Source organism: Camelus dromedarius, chromosome 26 (assembly GCF_036321535.1).
Source record: "Camelus dromedarius isolate mCamDro1 chromosome 26, mCamDro1.pat, whole genome shotgun sequence".
Lineage (NCBI taxonomy): Eukaryota > Metazoa > Chordata > Mammalia > Artiodactyla > Camelidae > Camelus > Camelus dromedarius.
In genome coordinates this window covers 8,417,166-8,432,329 of record NC_087461.1, presented here as the reverse complement: position 1 = coordinate 8,432,329, position 15,164 = coordinate 8,417,166, and the positions used below count along the sequence as shown (strand labels likewise).

Below are 15,164 nucleotides of genomic sequence, written 5' to 3'. Positions count from 1 at the left end.
GTGTGCACTCGGGAGAAATCGCAGAAGAATTATTCTTGTTTGTTCGTTTTTCTTTTTACTTCCTTGAATCTGAACCAAATGATGACTCATGCTTCTCTCTCTGCATTGGATGCTGGAAAACTTAAGATTCCAATGTGTAGCTGGCCCTCATAAACTTTATTTTTGGAGCCAATCTATCTTTTGTTTCATCTATCTTTTCCCTGATATCTCCATTCACTTTTTTAAATTGTACAATTGTTTAACTAAAGAATATTAGAATAGCAAAATGACTTGGGGAATTAAAAACATACAAACTATCATGGAAAGCAGAAACTTCACATTATCAGTTTTGCTGTATTTAACTGAGAAGTCCTAAAAGTGAGGTATTATGTCTTTTAAACAATTAACATATATGAGAGCTCAGAAAATATTAATAGCCACATAAATCCATTCAGATTTTATATTTCCTAATTTACCAAAAACAGTAGCAGTATTTCAACAGCAAAAGAAAGAGTAGCTTCTGTTCCCACATGTTCTGTTTGTCCTATCTCCTGGCTATTCCAAGGAAAAATGCCAAATTTCTACCAGTGACTAAAGGGACTTTTGAAGCTTTTGAATTAAAGTCCACATCTTAAACAATGAGTAGCTGCAGGAACAATTCTGCATGCAAAAGGACCCTGAAAGTCTGCTGTAAAAAAAAAAAAAAAAAAAAGACTCAAAAGAAAGCTTCATATTCCTTTAAAGTCCTTTCAGAAAAATATTCTTAACTGTATTAGCCTGACATGATTATATAGAGGGAAAAAATCATGTGTTTTCACAAAATGAAGGCTTTGAGCCTATCAAAGTACTGGCTTCAGTTACCTCACCGGGCCACGTTATCATTTCCTAAAAAACAACACTTGCTGTTGTATGAAAACAACTATTATCAATATATTCCAGTTAGGAAGATCAGCTGCATCTTCTGATTACACAAGAAAATAAGAATTTGGTTTCTTGGCTTACTTTGTAACTTTTGTGAAAGAAAGAATCACACATTACCACAGACTTGTAAAAAACAAAGAGTAATTGTATATTCTTAAAATACTCCCATGGGAGAGAATGTTAGCTATGTGTTTCTCAGACTATAAATAACTTCTAGCAAATAATACATCCTAAACTGGAAAGCATTATAAAGTAATCCAAATATCCCTTTCCTGTAAGCCAAAGATGACTAACTTTCAAGCAAATGCAGATAAAAGGGAAGAGCAAATACCTCTTCTGGCAGTCTGTAACACTTACAAAATCTAAAGCAAACCACTAAGTCAGTATCCGAGGTCTTAGAAAGTTGAGGACTTGGTTCCAAGAGAGAAACCATCATCTAAACTGCCCACTGTTTTCACTGAGGCTCTATCTAAAGAGGCGCCATGGGTAAGCTCCAAACATAAGCAACAATGGAGAAAAATGTCCTCAAGTGGAAACAATCATAAACTGAAACACAATCCCAATGACCACAAATTACTGGCTAGCCACCAGCAACAATGAGAAATGTAGATCATCTTTAAAAAGAAAAAAAAAAACTGTATGATTTCTCTGTGAGTCTCGGAATTTCTAATAAGCTCTTAATGTTAGGTTTCAGATTTCTGTAAAAGAGGCATAATTAACACATTCTATTTCTTTGTATCCCATGTCTTTAATGCATTTAACAACAGTGACTGCATTACTTTGATATTTGACCTTGAATTAAAGCTAAATAAGCCTGTAAAGTACTTTAAAAGAGGAAGTAAATGCTTCAAGAGATCTCAAAAAAAAAAAAAATCTCTATCTATCACATAGGATTTAATTAAAATCAACCAAAAGTGGGAGAGTACAGAGCCCATTCGGGTGAGGTGCTAGTGGACTCCAGGCAGTTGTTTTAATCTGAATTCCCACAGAGAAATGGGCAGCAAAGACCAAGGGGGAAAAAAAAGAGGACAACCAAGAAGAGTTCTGGGTACTCCCATTCAGACTTACATCAGGCTGAAAGTGTAATTACATTTACCACTCTGGACAATCTAATTAATCACCAGGAATGCCTGTGTGAACTGCCGTTAACCCTGCATTTCCAGGCGATGAATTTAGTGTGAGGCACTATTGATCCCTTCATTAAATTCTAATAAATAAAGAAAAAATAATTAAGCTGAAAGCCATAGAGCTTAGGGACAGGTTAGAACTCCCCAAAGGACTGAAAACGAGGCGAGCTGGACAGAAACACCTAAGGGAAGCATTCACATTATGGAAAGTGAGGGGATTATCTCTCGTGAACACCTACTAGGGGTCAAATACTTCGCTAGGTGCTTCATTTAATCACGCCTGAATTCGCAAAACCTTGTGGGGAAGGTATGCTAAGCCTTATGCCTCCAGGGGAGACACTGAGTCTCAAAGCGAGCACAGAACATGCCGCGGACCTGAGATTGCAACCAGGTCCGTCTGACTCCAAAGTCCTTCTGCCTTCTGTTGTGCTGTTGAGATGGATGGTTTTATCCCTTGGTCTGTGTTTACCTGGCACTGGAAGGACTAATTGAAAAACTAAAAGTTCAGAAACATGATTATTTCTTGCACATATTTCTCTTCTACTCATCCTTTCATCTTTCTTTCCACAGAACTTACTTAACTGATTTTCCCCAGTTAACATGGTTGGCCCAAATAACAAAGCCGTTTGGGCAACATGTATGCACAGCTTTAAATTACTGAAAGAATGATGTGGAAAGAATACAAAAGGAGAGGAATATTATTGAATACACCCCCGAAAGGAAGGGTGTAACTGACAGGCTGCAAATGTCTTTTGGAATGACATGATATTTCATGTTGAAATAGCTCATAAGAATCTCTCCAATCACCATGAAAATAGTAATAAAACAGAGCAGGCATTTACTAGCTGGAGTAACCCAATTCTAACACTTTACAACCACAGAATGACCAATGGAAATTCCAATAACTGGGTACCTGACATGGGGCAGAAGCAGTGAGTGATTTTCTAAGAACAGGACTTCCGAGCTTGGCCACTGCAGGTGACTGATGTGCCTCCAAATAAATAAATGATCCTGCAGAAACAAAAGTAAAGTCAAATGGATACAAATTCTACTGCTTTACATTTAGCAAATCTTTGCTCTAACAGCTCATCTTTGCATACATTCAACTGTCAATCAGATGAAGAAAATTACATTTTTACTTCTCTACCATTAAGCTCTGTAGATAACCAAGAAGTGCTTTCATATGGATAACATCAAATATCTAAAATAAAATCCAACTGATGAAAAACAAGCTCTTGATCTAAATCCTCTCAACAAACATGTTTATTGGCTTAATTCATGCCACAGTTTGAAATCAAATTAAATAAAGCTTCTAAGCTTACCATTAGACACTCAACATGCCCTTCTAAAATTCACAGGAGACCTTTATTTTTAAGTTTTTTCATGATGTACTGAAGGATGGGAGCCTATAGAGTGAGTTTGGTTTCTCCTGAGGCTTACATGTTTGACATTGTTGTCTGTGCTAGTGGGGATGAAAGCTTAATTAAAGATCTAATCTGAGTGTTAACAAAATAACTTTTTAGATTTTATTTCAGTGGATGTGCTCATGGCAAACATACTAGGGGGATAACGTCTCTTCGCAGCTTGAAAGATCACACATTCTGAGCAGCTGTCGGGGTAAATTCATTGAGTATGGGAAATTTAAAAGGAAGGCTACACTGAACAATGTCAAGGTCTGATCCTGCCCTTTGATAATTATGGAATGATGGGCAACTTGGAAAGCCAACTATTTTGATGAAAAACACCACATTCAGAAGGTGATTTTCTTAGACACAGTACAATGCTGACTGCACAGAAAGAAAAGGATTTCAGAATTAAAACGGATCACTTTACAGATACTACCACATGTTTAACCAAACAACCAAGGCTGCAAGTCAGCAGTGCAGTCTCGGAGTAGGAAAAAGAGAGTCCAGTTTATACGGGCTTTAAGTCTCAAAGCCAGTTGGGAAGGATAGACTACTGCTCCCAAATTCCAAGCTAAGAGTAATAAAAACAGTATACTTAAGCTCATTAAATTCTCTATTTCACCTATAAAGAGTAGAGTAAGAAAAGATGATTTTTTAAAATTATTCCAGCTAAAAAATTCTCAGGTTTAAATAAAACTTAACTGAATATTTTTAAAAGAGTAATTAAAATTCTAAAAATTAAATATTCAAAGATCTTACACCCTCAGTCATTTAGAACCATATGGACACTTTCAAACAAGCAGTTAATGAAGTATAGAACAGGTAAAAACCAAAACTCCAACATCTACAAGCAACAAAGGGTTTGAGTAAATTGGTTATGCCACAAAAGTAACTGGAAAAGTGATAGGAAAAAAAAAACTACCAGAATGTATGTCCCCACAGCTGGGTTTTACTTAATTAAAAAAAAAAAAATATTTGCAACATTACTTGAAAATATTTCAGGTTTTAGGAAAATATGGAGAGCTCCCTGACTTATTTATGATGCCAGAGAGCTCTAATGTTAAAAATGATGAAAACAGTAACAGCATGATTTATAATAGCCGAGACATGGAAGCAACCTAAATGTCCCTCAACAGATGACTGGATAAAGAAGATGAGGTATATATGTACACACAATGGAATACTACTCACTCATAAAAAAGAATAAAAATACTATTTGAAGCAATATAGATGGAACTAGAGCTTATCATACTAGGTGACAAAGTCAGAAAGAGAAAGACAAACGCCATATGATATCATTAACATCTGGAATCTAAAATATGACAAATGACTTACAAAATAGAAACAGACTCACAGATACAGAAAACAAACTTATGGTTACCAAAGGGAAAAGGTGGTAGGGGAGGGATAAATAGGAGTTTAGGATTAGCAGATACAAACTATTATATATAAAATAGATAAACAACAAGGTGCTACTGTATAGCACAGGGAACTATATTCAATAGCTTATAATAACCTATAGTAAAAAAGAATACAAAAAAGTATATATGTATACATAACAATCACTATACTGTACACCAGAAACTAACACATTGTAAATCAATTATACTTCAACTTAAAAAGTGATGAAAATAGGAGAATTTAAAAAAAAAAAACTATACAACAATGTCATTCATGATCATAGATACAAAATTCTAATTAATAGGTTTCAATTCCATTTGAAATACTTATCAAAACAATAATATGTCCTGACCAATCCTAGCTTTCCAAGAACAGAGATTTGGTTTAATTTATCAGAACTATCAACATAGTCAATCAGATCAACAAATTAAAGGATAAAATCATACATTCATATCAACAAATATTAAAAAGTGTGCCAAAAAAGCCAGTCACTCCAAATAACAAACCTTAATAAAATGTTAAAGGGAAACAATAAAGATTAATGACCAACCTCAAAATAAATAGCATGTTCAATGGCAAACAACAAAACTATTTTAATTAAAATAAGAAATTACCTCGAGATTTCTGTCACCATTATTAATTAGAGGAAATATTAGATAATATTAATTACCTTGGACTAATATTAGGTTTAACATTGTGGAAGTCGCGCAAATAAAATATTCTAATAAACATAATAGAAAAGAAGAAATAGATTTTTGCATGTTTTAGCAATAATATAGCTGTAAAAATAGAAACCCCAAGGGATCCTATCTTTTAATAAAGATGAGTATTAATAAGAGAATTTAGTAAGGTAAAAGGAATTAGAATAATACTTGTTATTTGTATTTATTTTAGCAGTAAGACCCCAGATATAGAATGGTGAGGAATATTCTAATCACAGTGACAACAATCATACAAAATAATTAGGAATAAACGTAACAAGAAAAGGACAAGACTTACATGAAAAACAAGACAAAACTCTGTAGAAAACCATAAGCCTTCTGATTAAATGGAAAGAGACAAGATATTTTTATATGAAAAGGTGATGTTATGAAAATATTAAGTCAGTGAAAACTGATGTGAAAGCCAAACACAATCCTGAGAGAATTTTAACCTAATATTTGAAAAACAGATAATATTGTTATAAAATTTTAAAATCATCTCTCAGCCAGAACTACCTACATCTTTCATCCTTTTTCGATGTATTTCCTCTAATCAGAATACATTCCCTGCCACCTCTCCTTGATTCCTTCCTTCTGCCTTCCTGGCTACTTTTCATGCCTCTTCAGTGCTCAGGTCAAGAGACACCTCTTTCACAAGGCATCTCAAGTCCAGCTGAGACACACTCCATCCCCTATAAAAGTATTTATCACATCTTATTGCAAAGTCTTACTTATCTGCTTCAGTTACCAGACTCAGAACACCTCAAAGACAGGGACCATGGCTTGCATCCATGTGCACCCAGGTCTAGTATATGTCAGGTACTCAATAATTGGTTGGAGAAGGAGAAGAAAAATTATATGAGCTTGGAGGAGATGTACTAGTAATATATCTAGTTCCCATTATTAAAAGTCTCCTTTCTATTTTAAACTTTAAATTTAATACAAGCTGGCACAGAATCTTACAGGAAAAATAAAATTCATTGGCATAAAGGCCAAGATTAAGATTTTACTCCACTGGCAAGTAACAAGCTGCGTTTATAGTTTTAGACAACAGATGGATAGCTGAAGTCTCCCTCCCCATCCCAGCATCCTCCCTGACTAGTCCCAATTTCCATTGACTAAAAACACGGTCAAAACTGTTAGTTTTGGCATACTTCTTTGACAATCTCAAAGGAGTAACAAATATAATAATGTCCAGTGGGGTTCTACGAGCTTAAAGAGACTCTAAAGTTATAATAGTTGTGTCATTATAAAGTTAACATAATACTAATGTACCTTTTCAATGGCATCCAAACAAAACAGAGAAAAACAGAACAAAACCCTTCTGCTTTCCTAGGAGTTTCACAAACCCTTACTGAAATGCTATATGTAGTTACAGTTGCTGTATTTAAAGGGCATATATAAAAATTGTACTGGTGGTTAACAATATAAATGAGGAAGAAGTAAGACTGTAACAAAGAAGCCTAAAGAGTGATTAAATTGCATTCAAGTATTTGTAGATTTATTTTACAGACAGTGCTAAATCTCCGTTCTCTGTTCCTAGAAAGAAGATTAAACTATTTTTCTTTCTGCTTTGCAAAAACTTGGACTGGTCTAAAAAGAAGGCAAGCCTACTGTATGATTCCTGACAACTAGAAAAATTTATCAGGGAACTTTTCCCCCTCTTCAGACCTTCAAAAACCAATCTTTTAAATAATGTAACAAATTTTTTTATTATTAAAGCAATGCTCCTTTCAGGAAACTCAAGTAACCACAAATTATTAAGTCGATCAGAAGATCATAGGGCAAAACAAAACAGAGTTCCATGTATGCAGTCTGTAGATAGAAATGAAAATACACAGTATTATCACTCCGCAGCAGGAAAGACAAGACAACTATTTAAAACAAAAAAACAAAACAAAAAACAGAGAGGAAAGCATCCTACCATGATCTGTATTTGCGGCAGGCTCAGCGCCAGGAAGACGGGGTTCTAGGTGGGTTAGCCCTTTCACGAATTCCCAGCGTGAATCTTGCATGAGAAATGGCTCCCAGACGCAGAAACCAGACTCAAAGTCACACCTGAGATCATCTGCTGTTGTACGTGGAAAAGAAAACAGGGTGTGAAGAAATGAAGGAGGAGCAAGCAGGGAAAGGCTGACTCCACGTCAGCCGATCAACGGAGGCGATCAGAACAATCACTCTACTTTGTAAAGGGTGTTTTCTGATTATCAGAACAGTTGTTCTTTTCCCAGCCTCACAAAGTTTTCCACGTGCTGTGTGAAGCATCACCCTTCAATATTCTATTTGCAAGTCCAGCACATTTCGTCCTGGTTGGACACCTCCATTGCATTTGCAAGGTGACACTCTAGAGGTTTTCAGAGTAACTAATTTACCTGCCAAGATGAACAAGATTCACCGGCTGAGATGGTCAAAAACAATTTGAAAGGATCGAATTTAAATTAATTCTGGACACCTTGAAGAGCTTGAGGTCAGCACTTTAGTACACATCCTATTAGCTATTTTAACAGTTAAAAAAAAAATCCCTAGCCACTTTGGATTGCAGGTAAATGAGGTATTTTGAACTTCAATTCCCGCCACCCATTTAATATACAACAAAAAGTTAAAAAAAAAACAAAAAAACTTAAGATCCTGTATTTACCACAAAAGAACTAGTTTTAGAGAAAGTCAAGATTTGAGGTAGGCCTCCTAAGCACCTTTTAGTCAACAAATTAGTGAGAAAAAAAAAAACCAGCAAGTTTCAGAGGACTGGGCAGTAAACTAGAAATGCTAACATCTTGATGTGTGCTAACAAAAAATTCATTTTTATGTGCTTAAATTTTCTTTTCGTAAAATAAGACTCACAGTGTCCACCTATCTTAGTAGTTTTGGGGATAAATTAATACAATTAACTTAAAACTTATTTTCAAGTATTTCTCTTTATGCAGAGGCATTTTCATAGCAGAAGGGAGGACAAAATAATTCCTGGTCAGAAAACACCTAAATTTTGACAAGCTCCCTAAGATCATAATCTATTCTCTTTAATAAAAATAATAATAGATGTGTTACCACTGACCTCCAAGTATGTATCAAGTATTCTGCATATATTACCATCAGTGCTCACAAATACCCTCCACAGTGAGTGCAATTATCCCCAAAAGACTTTCTTTTGGAAACGTTAGCACTGTGCAACTTACCTATGGTAAATTTCAGTAAATGGAACACCCAGCCTTTGAATTGTCTGATATCAAAGCTTATCCTTTGAAGCCTCCCTACACCAGGGACACTGTCTCATAATTAAAAAGACTGCATCACCCTATGCTTGTTCCTAACCATTATTTTCCATTTTAAATAATATGACCAATTTTACCAATATACTGAATAAGCTCACTCTATTTGAATAATCAAAGGGTCTTCAAATGTCTATAAATATGGATGGATGCCTGGTTTCATCAACAGATATTTCATTGCTAACATGTTAACTCTTAGCAACACTAAAAGTGCATGATATGCAAATAACAATGCCACTTAAATTTCTCTGCATGTAAACTGAACGTTTTGATCTTAGAGCTATGCTTGTTTTGATAGTCATATAATGGACATATAATGAAAGATACTTTTCTCTACAAGTAAATATTATTGTCCCCCTTAAATCAATTTCTCAAAAAATAAAACCAAGTGAATTAACTACATGTTATATAGATATGTATAACTTCATATATTTTAGTGTAATAATGAAAGAATATTGCACATTATCTAATGGTTAATCAATCAATCAGACAGGGAAATGCTGCTCACCCATACAGTACCCAATTGAAAACCTGCTGCTTCTGGACCTTTATCTTTTCGGAGCTCTGGTTACAGAGTTGATACAATACTGGTATTGATAAAAAGTTACTCCTTCCAAGGGGAACTGCTTCTGGCTTTTGACACAGTCTTAAGAACCCCCTCCCTGGGCTTCCAGAAGATCCTCTAACCTGGTTCTTTGGTCCTCTGTGAACTTTGCCCCCTGCTAAGTTACCTCCCAGCTCTTCTACATCAGTTGGTGGGGTGTCAAAATACACACTTGACCTCTGAAATGTGCTATAAAGTTCCAAATTCTTAGTTGTGAACTTGGTCAAGTAATACTTCTACCTCCCTCCCCCAAGGGTACCCCCAATTCCTAAAGAATAGAAAATCTTCCATCTGGGTTGGCCCAGATTGCTCTACTTTACGGCTTTTGTGCTAACAGAAGAATTAATACATATCCTCTTTCCTCTCAACTGACCCTGTTTGGGCAATGAATTCAATACTGCCCTGTTAGGGGAAAAACTGATATATTGATACACAAAGGAAGCAAGCCCATACATATCAGTCTTATTCACTGCAGGTGGGGAAGTAACCATCCTCACACAAACTAGGCAATGGTGTGAAATGGCTATAAGGACCAGTGAGTGCAGAAATGGAAAGTACAGTGACCCAAGCATCACCAGACCCTTCCACAGACACCTCACAACTGCACGTGCATCACTCAACTGCAAAGATACTAAGATTTCCAGACAGAGTTACTTCGAATTACATCAATGTTGAAATTTGGCTGTAGGAGAAAAGTTCAAACCATTTCTTTCATTACCTGATGTTTTATCAGTTCAAATGTCCATCACTGCTCTTTCTACAGAACACTAAACACCACTGTCCTCTGAAAAATGAAGACCAATTTTTGAAGTCCATCACCATACAGGTTGTATGAAAGCAAAATGGTTCAGTCACCTCTGTAAAACTCTTGGTGAACCACTCAGCTGTATTTTACCAATGACATTCGTTCCAGTACACTTCAAAGGACTTTTTTAAAGCTGAATATCCTAGAACTTAACTGCACTATAAGTCAAATTCCAGTCACCAAAGTTGAAGTCCTTCCATTAATCTTTCTCTTACGTAATTCAAAATGTTGAAGGTGAAGTTATAAATATCTGAAAACCAGGAGGGCCAAATACATTCTGGCAGCTAATAAATGTGTTATGATACCATATGTGTTAAACATTAAATATTTATAAAATCTAAAAAATCATCTATTCATATTATAAGCAAAATGTATTCATTACAAACAGTGATTCTGATTATGTGGTTGCTTTTATTTAAACTTCTGTGGCTACAGAACACATTTCACCATTTCTAATCAGAGATATGCCACTGTTCATAATTTGAGTGAAATTTCACCGAGTTCATCAGTTAGAGTAATATTTTTATATTATGACAAAGCTTTCTCTTGCATATTTAACCACCGAAGCATATTGGCAGAAGAAAAAGAATTTCACTGTGGCAGCTGAGGAAAATTCTGGATCATGAAAATTGAAATATTTCTGAATCCACCAGTTCAGAAGTAAATCAGTTCTCTATTATAGAAGAAAAAAAGTCTGTGTGGGAATGAATGGGAATGTTCCATCCAATAAACATAGATTTTAATATGATTATATTATATAAACACTTTGTTAATATTTATTGAGAGACCACAAGGATCTTTCCTCTGCAAATACACATATATATATTTCCCTTATAATTCAGGAAGTATTTTAATATTCAATATTTTTTCAAAGTATGAAAGACATCCAGAGACAGTATCACAGTGAAAATTAACTGCATTGCGTTGGATTCTTGATTTAATCTGGAATATTGTACTAACCTCTCCTCTGAAGCATCACAACTTAGAGTAGCATTTTAAATGCTCTAAAAAGTCCTATATATCCAATTAAAAGAACATTTTCCCATGGAATTTCTAAGCTGTTCTGATTTGAACACAAATCTATCCATCCTTCCATCTTTTTTGGAACACACACACAGTCTTTTTCTATGTTATGACTGAAAATCAGATATGCATTTTTTCAACATTTTATTGAGATACTATGTGCTTAGTATAAATTTTACCTCTTAACCATTTTTAAGCACACAGGTGAGTGGCACTAAGTACGCTCACACTGCTGTACAACCAACACCTTCATGTGTCTCCACCACTGTTCATTAGCCCAAAGCGAAACTCCACGCCAATTAAGCACATCCTCCCCTTCAGCACTGGCAACCACTCCGCTTTCCACTTCTATGAATTGGATTCCTCTAGGTAGGTGCCTTACGTGAGAGGAATTACACAGTACTTGTCCCTTTGTGACTTGCTTATTTCCTTTAGCATGACGTTTTCAAGGTTCATCCACGTTGCAGCATGTGTCTAAAATTTTGATATATTTGATATGTAAGTTGTTAAGCTAGCCGATGTACACCTTTAGATATGTTTGCTACATGTTATGTTTTATTTTATTAGAAATGGTTTTAAAATATATTGCATATGGGGAGAGGGTTTATCTCAAGTAGTAGAGCGCATGCTTATCATGTATGAGGTCCTGGGTTCAACTGCCAGTACCTCCTCTAAGAATAAATATATAAACATAATTCCCTCTCCCCACCAAAAAATATATATATATTGCATATGTGTTTTATTCTTAAATGTCCCTATTTTATACAGAATCATGTTAATACCATCAAAAATCTATTGTTTGGAATAGATGCAGGATGTGTCTTTCTAGGACTGGCTTATTTCATTCAGCATAATGATTCCACTTACATGAGGTTGTCTCAAATACTCAAGCTCACAGAAGGAGAGAACAGAACAGTGGTAGCGGGGACTGGGGGGACACGGAAATGGCAAGTGCTTGTTCAGTTGGTATAAAGTTTCAGTTTTGCAAGAAGCAGGCTCTCCTACTGTCAGCAATACAGCCCTGTGCACCTTTTTGTCAAATGCTTTGCAATACTTTTAAAGGCTCTGTCAAAAACACATCCTTTTATGAAGTATTTTGAGAAGGGAGAGGCAGAAAGGTGGGGGAGCTTGGGAAAAGCTCTCTTGCCTGCTCCACTGGCACCCGTCCGACCGCTCATGTTCACTGAAATGATGTATCTGAGGTGAAAGTGCGGTGGAGGGCAGGCATTTGTCTGTGCATCTCCCACATCAGTCCTGAGGATGGAGCCTCTTAGGTGCACGTGGCAAAGTTTTCCGGGGCCAGTGCACTAAGCTGCTTACAGTTTTGACAGGTGACATCCTCTACCCGCTAAGGGTCAGAAGACTTTGGACAAATTCTGCAAAACTGCTCGAAGGCAGGCTCGTCACACCAAGCGTGGGCACGTTCCCATCCTTGCAGTGATCACAGCCACATTCCTGATCTCTCTCTCTCTCCCTCTATATATATATATATATATATATATATATTCTACACTGTCCTAGAGACTCATCCTACAGTGGGATAAAAAGAAGATACAAAACCATTTTTCTTGTGTTTCATGAACTTAAAAATCCTATTTGTAAAAAAGTTTCATTTTATAAATTCAAATTTGTAAAAGACAAATTTAAAAGTATGTGTAAAATGTTTCAAAGTGTTTTCAGTTTCAAAGGAAAGCCTCTCTTATTTAGTTCTAACGTATATAATATGCATGTGTATATATGCACAAATGCGTTAAATACTTTAATTCAGAAAATAGTGTAACATGTATCAGTTATGATAATTCAATGGCTACATAATTTCCTCCAAGCAAAACGGACAGCACAAATATTTACATGAAGAACTCATGATGGCATCAAAGTATACAGATGTTTTGTAATATGTTAGATGGCACATGTTTAGGTTACATCCCCTTTACCAAGTTGATCTCAGTCAAGCAAGCATGCTACATTTTCTTTGGCCAAATAAGTTGACATTATTTGGAAAACTGAACAGACTAAGAAGTAACACTATTTGCTGATAAGGATAGACATCTGTCCCCAAAGTCACACAAAAGAAACAGAAGATACACACTATGGGGAAAATGCCAGACAAGTAATCAATACAATTTCAATAAAGGAAGATATATGGGAAAATACATCCAAAATCAAATGCTAAAATATTTACTAATACTCTAAGTGGAATTTGATTAAGAAAACCAATTTTAAAAAGAGCATAAAGACCCCTTCAGGTGTTGGGGGGCTAAGTTTCAATATGTAAAATTGAGAAGACAATAAATATAGTTACTTTGTTATTGAAATTGAATAATACAAACCATTAGAAAAGTGAATTTTTCCAAAAGAAATGAACTACACTGTGTATAAAAAAATTTTTAATGAAGCATAGAAAGGAATATGACCCTCACATTAGAGAAAACAAATTGCCCTCACATTTTTAATGACAAAAAGAGAGCACCCAAAAAAAATCAGTCCAGGTCATGTTGGTAAGTAGCCAATTTTGTTCAAATCTAGTGTTAAAATCAGGTGTCTGAGGAATTAACTGAATTGCAGTTTATGAACAGGCAGAGGACTCCCCCTTGCTTTCCCATCTCCTTTCTCCTGCATCCCTGTCCATTGCTCTTAATAAAATCCTTCCTCACCCATTAACAGAAGCTTACTGTACAAAGAGCTTTTCATGAAAAAGGTGACATTTATCTTAACACAGTATTTTCCTCTTGTTCAACAAAGCATATGACTAAAGTAAAACACTGCAACAAACTTTCCAATTTTTGATGATTAAAAAACCCTCCTGTTTGTGATACAGAAATTGATGCATTGGAATTCATTGTTCCTAAGAGACTTAAATATTTTAGTTGCTAAGGTACATCATATAAGAACCATCATGTAGGTTGTAAATTGAATTCTATTTCCTTTCTAGTATGAATTGGTTTGAATAATAATGGGATTTCTTGTCACTACTCCTATCAAAGATTCTCCATATAAGGTCTGAAACAAAGGTGTTGGCTCTCTTTTGCCCAATCATGAGTATGCACCATGGCTGACATGATTTCCATGGTCGTCATGGCTGCCTGGAAGGCAGTGGCGTCCTCCTCACCCCTCCCCACAGTTTCCTCTATTAACTGATCAGCATGGGAAAGTCCTACATTTAACCAAGGTTAGCAATCTATATGTAAGAGAGAAATACAATGAGGTTCCCTCTCCTTTCCACTTTCCTCTTTAACCAAAACACATACACATTTACACACACACCGCCCCCCACTAATCACAACTATGCATTTGTTAAACAAATACATTTTGCAGTGTTAGCAAAAAGCACCAAAACAGTAAGTCAGCACAGAGACCCCCACAAGGAATAGTACTACTAACTTCAGAGTGAGACTGCTTCATCTCATTGACCTTACTTCATCTATATTAACCTCACCGACCTCAAAACACTCTTGTAAATCCAACCACCGTCATGAATATGAGCATATGAATAAGTAAATCATTAATTCACTTACGGCAAGTCACTGGGTCCTCATCACTCTCATCAGAACAGTCCTGCTGAGAGTCACAGACCAACTCCTGGGCAATGCACTGCCCACTGGCACAGGTGAATTCATCTGCAGAGCAAAGCCCTCGGGCTGAGGTCTGTGCACAGGCATAGACCCAGAGCTGATCGAGCCCAATGAAACCGTTCTGGCTCAAGACAGCCCCTTCAAAAATAACCTTTGGGGAAACAAAAATAATTTGTGAGCTTATAATCTCTTCTAAAAGACAAAAAAAAAAGAAAGAAAGAAAGAAAGAAAGAAAGAAAGAAAGAAAGAAAGAAAGAAAGAAAGAAAGAAAGAAAGAAAGAAAGAAAGAAAGAAAGAAAGGAAGAAAGGAAGAAAGAAAGAAAGAAGAAAGTAGGAGGAGGAGGTGGAGGAGGAGGAGA

General features: G+C 35.8%; 1 protein-coding gene across 2 annotated transcripts in view; it reads right to left on the bottom strand.

The window, feature by feature from the left end:
• MALRD1 (MAM and LDL receptor class A domain containing 1) overlaps nt 1–15,164 on the bottom strand; it is a 406,987-nt gene that overhangs the window by 369,594 nt on the left and 22,229 nt on the right. For both annotated transcript variants that reach the window (XM_031444727.2, XM_064479367.1), the window contains exons 6-8: nt 14,749–14,956; nt 7,460–7,606; nt 2,941–3,038 (exon numbers count right to left, since the gene is read on the bottom strand). In XM_031444727.2, coding sequence (XP_031300587.2) covers nt 2,941–3,038; nt 7,460–7,606; nt 14,749–14,956 — 453 coding nt within the window. The remainder of the gene's footprint in view (nt 1–2,940; nt 3,039–7,459; nt 7,607–14,748; nt 14,957–15,164) is intronic.